The 10560-nt window shown below is 42.3% G+C and overlaps 1 protein-coding gene across 1 annotated transcript in view; it reads left to right on the forward strand.

Moving 5' to 3' along the window:
• Positions 1–10560, forward strand: part of HACD3 (3-hydroxyacyl-CoA dehydratase 3) — a 28715-nt gene that overhangs the window by 7803 nt on the left and 10352 nt on the right. The window contains exons 2-5 of the mRNA XM_090270793.1: positions 3762–3804; positions 6176–6249; positions 7401–7565; positions 9505–9556. Coding sequence (XP_090126919.1) covers positions 3762–3804; positions 6176–6249; positions 7401–7565; positions 9505–9556 — 334 coding nt within the window. The remainder of the gene's footprint in view (positions 1–3761; positions 3805–6175; positions 6250–7400; positions 7566–9504; positions 9557–10560) is intronic.

Raw genomic sequence — 10560 nt, forward strand, 5'->3', positions numbered from 1 at the left:
GCAGGGGACAGAGTAAGATCAGATGCCACCAGAGATGCAATATGTAATAGGAAGCCCTTCTTCTTCCCATTAGCTGTATTTCAGAGGACTACACACTTGAAGAAGGATGAATTAGAGGTAAAACCACTCCATCTTCCTTTCCCCTTATGCACTGGCACTGGACCAAGTAGAGGAAAAGATCTTTGAGGATTTAAAACTGTTAATTGGCTCTCAAAAGATTACATAGCACAAATTTACACAACTTTGGAGATCCAAAATCCCTCAAACCAGTAATTTAGTTTAAAGTGGTCTAAACTGATAGGGCCCCTAGGTGCCTGACAGATGCAAATGTAGATCCTTGTAGTACAGTTATGTTGATTGTTCAGGTAAGAGTTTTAGGCAAAAATGTATTTTTGAAGCTAAAAAGGTAAGTTCATAATGATAGAAATTTCAGTTCAACAGGAAGAATGTTAAACTTATATGTAAGTAGTAACAGGGCCTCTCTACTATGGAAATTAATAGAACTACAAGGAGAACTAGACAAGTATAAAATAGTTTGATTTTTTTCAGTAATTGATAGAATAAGAAGACAAAATTCCATAAAGATAGATTATGTGAACAAATAATTATCAGTAAACCCAATGGATATATATAGAACACTGCATTTAATAATTCCAGAATATGCATTCTTTGTAAGTTTACTCAGAACATTTACAAAATTTGACTGTATACTGCTTCCTCAAGCAAGTCTCCACAAATTTGAAAGGATTTAAAATCATACAGAGAATGTTCTCTGATCACAGTGTAATTGAGGTGGGAATTAATAACATAACTAGAAAATCCTGTGTTTGGCAATTAAGAAATACTTCTCAGTAACCCATATTTCAAGGGGGAAAAAACAATAATGGAAATTAGAAAATATTTTAGAGTGACTGATAATGAAAATTCTACATTCAGAGCTTGAGAGATGCAACCAAAGTGGGAGTTGGTGGGAAATTTATATTTTTAAATGCTTATATTTAAATTATTAATTAAAAGAAAATAATGAAGTCTGAAAATTAATGATCTCTGAGTGAGTTTCAAGAAGTTAGAAAAAAATAGCAAATTCTGTCAAAGTTGAAGGAAATAAAGAGCAGAAATAGGAAGGAGAGAGAATCAATAAAGCTCAAAGTTAGTTCTTGAAAAGACAATTAAAATATCTTGATAAGATTAAGAAACCATATCAGTAATGAAAAAGACTTAACTATAGAAACTACAAACATTAAAAAGCAAAGAGAATATTGAATTTATGTCAGATAAAATGGATATGTTCCTAGAAAGTAAAGATGGTTTCTCTCAAAGACATAGAAAACCTAAATAGCACAATAACAAATCAGTAGTAAAAAATCTTCCCATAAGGAAATTTCCAGGTTTGAGTGACTTCACAATTGAATCTACGAAACATTTATAGAAGTAATTTTATTAGTTATCTATTGATGTATAACAAATCACCCCAAAATGTAGTGGTTTAAAACAACAATAGTCATTTATCATCTCTCTGTTTCTGTGGGTCCCTCAGGAAGGACTAGGGTTGTTGAGGCTTGTTCACGAGGCTGTAGTCAGATGTCAGTTGTATGATAACCCGGGATAGTTACTTCAAGAATGTCTCACTCACCTTTTTGGGAAGTTGATGTTCACAAGTTAGTTTTCCAGGTAGACCTTAACACAGGACTGCTGGAGTATTCTCATGACATGGGCCCAGAGTGAACAGCCCAGGATGCCTGATGGACGCTTTAATGACTTTTATGACCTAACCTCAGAAGTCACATTGCTGTTTCTACTGTATTTTGTTGGTTTCTTAGATTATGCCTGATGTCAGTTAGGAGGAGGGGACTACACAGCATGTAAATACCAGGAGGAAAAGCTCACTGGGGGCCATCCTGAAGGCTGGCTACCACACCAGACTTGTACTTAAATTTCCAGAGGTGGGGGGGGAAGGGGGGGCGGAGAGAGAGAGAGAGGGAAATTATAGGCCAATCTTACAAATATAGATGTTAATTTTTTTCTTATCCTCACTCCAGGAGATTTTTACCATTGCTTTTTTTTGAGAGAAGAGGGGGGACAGAGAAACATCGATGTGAGAGAGAAACATTGATTGGTTACCTCCTGTATGTGCCCGGATTGGGCGTTGAACTCAGCCACCCTGGCCAGGGCAAGATGTTAATATTACTTCAGGGTCTCTTTATAATTTTGAACTTGATTCTGGCATAAGCATTTTTAACTGAACTATTCCTCCACTACCACCACCCTTAGAGAAGCTGAACCTGAGATGCCCAGTGAACTGCTGGGTAGGAGCTGCCCCATTATTGCTGAGTTAGCATCTGAAGTCTGGCTCACAGAAATGCTGGACTGGTGCTGTGGCTGGCCATGTAATCCTTGGTTGCACACATCTGTCTGAGGAGAGTCTACTGGGCCTCCAAACCTCCATTTTTTCTTTCGCCTGAATGAAGAGTTGGGCAAGAAGTGACCTAGGTAGGAAATTTACTTCCAAGACATCCCAGAACTCTAGCTCTCACAATAATAGTTACATCAAAACTCTGTTACCCTTGCTGAGGAACCAAGCCCCTTGGAAGTGGAGCCTTTTTTGATTTGGTTCCCTAATTCCCTCTTCCTGCCACAGAGGTCATCTAGATTGTTATCCTCTTTGGGTGAGCTTCTCAGCCTGAAATCTACACTCCCACTGGGGAGGTTCTTAGCATAAAGCTTGACTCAAATGCTGCCCCCCCCCCCCCCCCCCCCCCCGGCCCCAAGCTTCATTATTCCCCTTTTCCTAGCACTCTTGGCTCTGACTAGGGCCCGTTAGTGTTAGTATACTTCCTCTCCAACCTGCTCTCTGTCTTGTTGGCTTCCTTTGATGCATGGTGGAGCGGAGAGCCAAGCCTGCAGGAGAAATAACTGAGCTAATTATGGCAGTGGAACGTACTGCTTCTGGCTTACTCACATTGAGCTGGGAGGTAGGAGGTGAGTTGTTTCTCATTCCCTGGAAAAAGAGTTAAGTAGTTTCACTTTAAATTATGCTGTTAAAGGCACATAGCAACCTCTGGGAACAAATAACTGAACAATTTGGAGAATTTTTATCTCTTCTAGTCTTCCGTTGGATGGGGTTAAGAGTGTGGAGCCTGAGGGTAAGGCCCTACATGTTCCATTTTCATCCAACCACTCTTCATCCTCAGCCCTTCCCTCTCCCTATTGGAGTTAATTTTTTCTTCATGTTGTGAGACAGGTCTTACATTTGGTGAAGCTTTCCCCAAAATTTTATCCTCGTTGTGCTTGCTAACTGAAGTGTAACACTCAGTGCTTTTTACTACTCTTTTCGTCTTGAGTGTACGTTACTTGATATTATTTGATATCTTCTCACAGGAAATGGCTCATCGGTTCCACTAGATTCCCTGCCTCCGCAGCTCAGGGGCTGAGCCTTAGAGATCTGTGTACAGAATTTCCCTATAGCACCTCTCATATAGCACTTTGCACTATTTGCAGTTCTCAGAATGGATTGGCTGAGTATCTGGTTGCTCTGCACTGTGAGAGCAGCTTAGGGTCTTTCTTGCAGGAGCCTACAATCTCAGATGGGTGCAGATAGAGAGAAATCCTACACAGAGATGTGAATAAATGACTAAATGTATTCTCTGGGGGAGGCACAGGGTAGGAGGCTGTGTCCCTGATGTAGGGAATTAAACCCCTGGTTTTAATTCCATTTTTCTCCTCATTAAAATCCCCTTCTTGCATCCTTGGTCTCTTCACAGAATCCTGCCATCAGCATCACTGAAAATGTACTGCATTTCAAAGGTCAGTATTTGGGCAAATGCTCCCAGCTCTCTGAACAGTTAAGGAAGCAGAGTGGTGGTTTCTTTTTATGTTTATATATTTGTTTTATTCACTTTCTATTTATGCTTACCTCTGATAGATACTTGTGGGGCAAACTAGATTGTTTTGAAAACGTGGTTAAGAAACCAAAGAATTTGTTTAAAATCCTGCTTTCTCCTCGGAGAGGAAGTAGATATAGCAAAAAAGAATCCTGGGTTAGAAATAAGGAGATCTGTCTTTTAGCTCTAATTCAGACAACTTTTTGACTTCTCTGGACCTGTAAAATAGGGCATTGGGTTATAAGTTGTGTTTCTCAAACTTGAGGACCCACAGACATCTGAGAATATGTCCTCAGCATCCTTCAGGGTCAGAGACCCAGGCTGAGAAACCTGTTAAGAGTTAAGTATGGTCACTTTAAGTGATATTTGGCTTCATTGAAGCTATGAACACAGATGTAAGGACAGCTACTGAACTTGCGTGGTAGTACTTGCTTATAAGGTGGCCATCTGGATTACGGGTCTCCCACCCTGGGCCACGGACAGTACCTGTCTGTGTCTGCTAGGAGCCAGGCCGCACAGCAGGGGGTGAGCGGGGGCTGGCCTCACTCTCAGTACCACGGAGGCCCCCCCCCACCCCCCCACCCCCGGTCGGTGGAAAAATTGTCTTTGGTGAAACCAGTCCCTGGTGCCAAAAAAGTTGGGGACTGCTGATCTAGATGATTTTTTAAAAATCTTATAATGAAATAAAAAAATAGAAATTTTCTTAAAGAGGCTGTGTGGCTCCCTGATATTAATTACACTTACAGACCAGTTTAAGAAACACTCTAGAGCAGTGGTTCTCAACCTTCCTAATGCCGCGACCCTTTAATACAGTTCCTCATGTTGTGGTGACCCCCAACCATAAAATTATTTTTGTTGCTACTTCATAACTGTAATTTTGCTACTGTCATGAATCGTAATGTAAATATCTGATATGCAGGATGTATTTTCATTGTTACAAATTGAACATAATTAAAGCATAGTGATTAATCACAAAAACAATATGTAATTATATATGTGTTTTCCGATGGTCTTAGGCGACCCCTGTGAAAGGGTCGTTCGACTGCCAAAGGGGTCGCAACCCACAGGTTGGGAACCGCTGCTCTAGATGATCTGTAAAGCTTTTCCAGCCGACAGTCTCTGATTCTGTGGATCTGCCTCCATCTCCTTTCTCCTTGGCTCATCAGCACATTTGCTGCTGTGCCTCACTCAGGGTAGGTCTGGATTCACTCTTACCCAGTGGGGTGAGATTCTTCCTAGCCTCTTTCTGTTGTAGTTTCTTGGAATGTCGTTAGTAAGTGACTAGGGTTATGGGCCATTGAAGAGTTTCTGTTTTACATGAGATTCCATCTGCCTTAACATACTTATATGAAAGCACAGCTTGATTTGTGTATATGATTTACAAGATGAGAGCAGTGGTGGCAGCAGCACAGGTTTTTTAAATTTAATTTAATTTAATTTTAATTTTTTTTAGGAGTTATACATTTGAAAGGAGGATAAAAGTGATAAAAGTGTATCTTGCCCCTTGAAGCTTGTAGACTGTTCTATCTTAAGGAATGTAAGGGAACAACAGCTTCCTGTAGCAAATATTGGGCAAGCTGTTCTCCATGTGGCCAGGTGTGGGAAGAGAACCGAATTGATAGACCAGTCAGAGAGTTAGAGAGGAAGGGACACCCAGCAGTCGCTGGCCCCGCGGCCTGGCTTGATTTGGGGACAGGAGCCATGTCACGGCACAGGGATGGCGTGTGGTCAGCCCGGGCACCTTCCTCCCAGTGCCATTTGTCCTCTCTTAGGAATGAGCGGAGAAGATTTTTTCTCTCTTTTTTGTTCCATTTGAGATGTGCTAAAAGAGAATCGCCTTCTCCATTTTCCATCCCTGGTTGGGAGGCATTAGGTTCAGGGCTTTCTTCGAGACCATCCAGCATTTCCGTGTATCTTGCACTTTCTCTTAACGCGGTTTTTCTCTGCTTTGGATTCAGCACCAAAGTACAGGTGAAATTTAAATTTATGTCTGCGTGATACCTTTGGCCTTCCTTTCTGTGTTCTTTTTCTTGCCTACTGTTTGTACTGGACATCGTCAGGGCCATGCTGGAAGATTCAGTAAACACCCTGGAGCTGACCATCAGAGGGAGGAAGCGGAGAGAAACCCCTGTCCGGAGCTAGCTTACCTGGCTGTTGAGCAGCTCGTCTCACAAGCTCGCACTCATTTTGGCGGGACCTGTTAATACGTGTACACTTCTGAAAGAACTGCACTAAGCTTTTGGATGGCCTTTCTCTGCTCAGGTTTGCATTAACCCACATTTCTTTCTTTATAGCTCAGGGACATGGTGCCAAAGGAGACAATGTCTATGAATTTCACCTGGAGTTCTTAGAGCTTGTGAAGCCAGAGGTATGTTCTTCCCTGTTTACTTTAGGAAACAAATATGTATCAGCAGTTCAGTGAAATGGGGAGCAGGAGTTGTGAGAAAGAAGACAAAAACCAAAGGAGAATATAGTTCTTTTATTTGGAACACATTTTAGCTACAGAGGAATATAGAGTCAGAGAACCTGAGGTGAATCTGGGCTCTGCCACTTAGCAGTTTGCACAAGTCTCTTCACTTTCTTGAGTTCCACTTTCCTTGTGTGTTAAGTGAAAGATTGGTGAAGGGATCTCTAGGGTGTTTCCCAGCTCTGATATTCTGTTTTTTCAGTGATGACGGCAAGGAGTGTGGTCCCTGCTGCAGAGAGCAGAACTGCACAGGCAGGTGGAGCCCAGATCCGGGCGCTGCTTTCCTAGGGCTCTGCCAGGGGGGCAGTAGGGTCAGAGGGGGCCGAGGCAGTGGCTCTTCAGAGAGAATGCTGGGTGTGTATTGAAGTTTCCCTTTCTCAGAGCTTGAGGAAGCTTCTTTAACAGGAAGGGAGAGACTAACGCATGTGTATTCCTGTTTCTGGAATTACACTCCTATTTCTGCGGCTTTGAGGATATTGATCTCTGTCTGCAGGAGGTCTCTTGTTTTGGTTGTTTAATAGTCAGCAGTTGTTGAAGCAGTGGAGAACTTGCCCTGGGTCTTCCTTTAGAGGCAAAGGGGAGGCCACATAGAAGAATAATGAACTGGAACAGCCTCTAAGAATTTTTAGTTTAGTTGAGAAGACTCCCTTAGGCTGACCCTATGAAAAAGTTGTATCTGATCCAGTGCAGTTCTGGCCTTGATTAGACCTTTCTAAAACAAGGAGTCTCTGTGCCAGGGACCATTGACCATTTGAATTCAGTCATGTTCATGGGAGGGAAGTTTGGAAGGTGAGGATGCACTTGAGAGAGTAACTGGATGGAGTGCGTTGTGTGATGTAGATCCTGGAGGGGGTTTATATGTTCTTACCATATATTCCCTTTACCAGCCCCTGGTCTGGATGTTCTCTTACATCCAGGAACAGAGAAGGAAGGGGAATAAGCCTACCCTGCTGCTGCTTTGTATAGTCCTGTTGGCTTGGGGCAGTTTCAGGGGGAGGCGTGGGGGGGGTGAGAAGGAGAAGGCATACTCACAGTCTCATTTTCTTTTTTAGCCTGTTTACAAACTGACCCAGAGGCAGGTAAACATTACCGTACAGAAGAAGGTGAGTCAGTGGTGGGAGCGACTCACCAAGCAGGAGAAGCGCCCACTGTTTTTGGCCCCTGACTTCGATCGCTGGCTGGACGAGTCTGATGCAGAAATGGAGCTCAGAGCCAAGGTCAGTGAGGACCCCACCAGTATGTAGACAGAAATCATGAGGAAGCCAAGTTATTTAGGCCACCTCAGATACTTATTAGGATCTGATAGAATGAATACAAAGTTATAAGTTCAGTTAATGATCTGGAAACATAGTCATCAATTTTGCAGACTGTTCCTCAATGGCATTTGTTTGTTTGTTTTTTTCCCCCATGATTAGACTAGGGTGATTGGTTTAGGGAGGAAGACCACAGAGGTTTCATTCTTCTCATGTCCCATCATGGGTACATACTATGATTTGTCACTGTTGATATTGACCTTGCTCATGTGGCTTGAGGTAACCTTTGTCACGTTCCTTTACTGTTAATTCCCCCCTTTCCTTACTGTACTCTTCAGAAGGAAGTAACTATGCATCACCTACGCGTAAGGAGTGGGGAGTCATCTTCAGGGTGGAGTGTATCTACATACTTTATTTGCAATTATTCTGCATTGGACATTATTTTCTCCCGTTTATTTATTCAGTCATTTAAAAAACATACCAGTATGGACATGAATATTTACTTTGTAGTTTGGGTTACAAATCAGTACTATGTTATTTATTTTTTTGCTCAGATGGTTTCAGCTTTGGCAGTTAAAGCTCTTTCAGTTGGCTCGTAGGTCCCTTTGACAAAGCTTAAAGCTCCATCATTGCGGGGTCTTTCTCCCTCCCTCACTCCCTCCCTCCCCTGCCCTTCTCTCCCTCTCCCGCTCTTCCTTAACTTCTGGCAATATAAGGTGCTCCAGGCTTATTTTGTATATTCTCTGCTCCAGTCTTAGAATTAGCCATTCTTCAAGGAGCTCTGTTCTTTTCATTGGAGAAAAAAGGTAGTGGAAACCAAGATCTGGGCTCAGGTATGCTCACTGCTGCTTCTAGGCCCTCTCAGCTGACAGAGCAATTAGCTATATGTGTGCATACTAACCTAAGCATATGCATATATCTGTAAATATTTCTATATGTAGCCATCTATAAGTTAATCTGAGTTCATACTGAGGTGGAGACATGATTTTAGATTCTGAAAAAATTATATGAAAAATCTAGAGGTGTTTAAAAATAAAACAGAAATCTATTTTCTGCTTTCACTTTCTGTTTTGTTTCTATGACTGTGACAAATTTGGATGTGTTTTCAGCTCTTAAGATTTCAAGATTACCCACTTTGTAGTTTGGAAGCCAGCTGATCAGCGGGGTTCTATGAGCCCTGGATGGACATTCTGTCATGCTAATGCTACTTAATAAGGAGGAGTCAGTGAAGTGTTGAATATGATTGTGGATGCTGAGATAAATCCAGCAAGCAGGATGATTGGCCAGTAACGAATGGAAGACTGTGGCTCGCTCTGACCATCACGGAGAGGGGAAGCCTCATCCTCCTTTTATTAGGATTTCAAAAGTTACTAGAACAGATGGTGTGACATTCCAGCCAACAATAGAAGAATTTTACAAGTGAAAGAATTCTTACAAAGTATCATTAATATGTAAAATACAGCCAGGGCAACTCATGGTTTAGCAAGCACCTATTGGGGAGGCAAAGCAGACCCACTAATCCTCAATGCCAGCTCTATTTTAAGACTTACTAACTAGGAGGCAGATGGAGTACACAACAGAACTCGCTGTTCCCAGGATTCCATGACCCAGTGGCCTTAACAGCCTAAAGCCGAAGGTGGAGACAAGATTAGCTCATTGTCTCCTGGGTCATGGGACCACACCTGGGCGGAGGGGCATGAGAATGCCCCTACCCAGAGATCTGTGTTCCTGCAACAAGTCAGGCTTTTTGGCTCCACGGACTAGGGCATTTTCTCCAATGAAGCATGAACACAGTTGGAGGAGGTTCCTTTAAGGAGTCAGATCACTTACCCAGCATGTGGACTTTTGCAAGCATCTGGAAATTCTAACTTGTGTTCTTGGAAAACTTCTTTCCAAATTCTAGGAAGAAGAACGCCTGAATAAACTCAGAATTGAAAGCGAAGGCTCCCCTGAAAGTAAGTCGCCCCTACTGCTAAGGTAGTTACTAGTTAACGTGTGTAGAGATGGGGTATGGGTGAGTGTGGTGTGGCAGGAGAGCTAACATCGTGTGGGTGAGTTGATGGGCAAGCCTTAATGTCAGGTGCTTACGCTGTGCACACCCACATTAGAAGCCTTCCTTTTAATGTTTCCCTACTGTTCGGAGCCTAACATCATTGGAGTGTACCAGGCTGGTACAGCAGTGTGAGAGAACCTTTGTCTCCTGGACTGGCTTAATGTGAGGTGGCAGCCTGTACTGCGTGGACATGTGGAGATACCATGTAGGTCCAGCCTGATGGTTTTCTCCCAACAGAGATCAGAAGGGCTGTGCCACAGAGAAGTGTGATTATCAACCTTAAAAAATCCATTTCTATTTTTGTCTGTCCAGCCACTTCTAAAGAAGTTCTGTAAGTGTATTATCTTCTGGATGACATAGATTAAATTCAGCAGCTAGTTACTCAGTTCTTGCTGCATTGAAAACATTGTACTAGTCCCTTGAGTGTGGAGCTGATGAATTCATCATAGCATAGCGCCTGTGGTCTTAAGAGCTTCTGTTCTAGAGGGAGGACTCTGAAAGTCTGTAAGTTAACACTAATGCTGAAAAACAAAATATGGGTTCCTCATTTGTTCATACTTCTTCAATTTTTAGTGGTGCTTTTTTGGCATGCCATAAATAAGGAAGTGGAAAGTTGTAGAGCAGTGGTTTTCAACTATGCTCCATGACACTCCAGGGGTTCCCAGAGATGCTTTGGACATCTAGGCCAGCCAGGCAGTTTGACTTCAGTCAGATCGACTCTACTTTTGTGTTTTATGTATTGGTGTTATAAATAAAATTTCTCTTGAAAAGGAGGTTTCATTGCTCTTTAAAAAGATTCGAATAACTACTAATTTAGAGAAATATTCCCTTAGAAAAGTAAAGGAGGGGAGACAGTTAGTGGAGGCAAAGGACAACAGTATGAAAGGCCATCTGAGATTTAAATGA

The sequence above is a fragment of the Furipterus horrens genome, unplaced genomic scaffold (assembly GCF_987537825.1).
Source record: "Furipterus horrens unplaced genomic scaffold, mFurHor1.1.pri manual_scaffold_3, whole genome shotgun sequence".
Lineage (NCBI taxonomy): Eukaryota > Metazoa > Chordata > Mammalia > Chiroptera > Furipteridae > Furipterus > Furipterus horrens.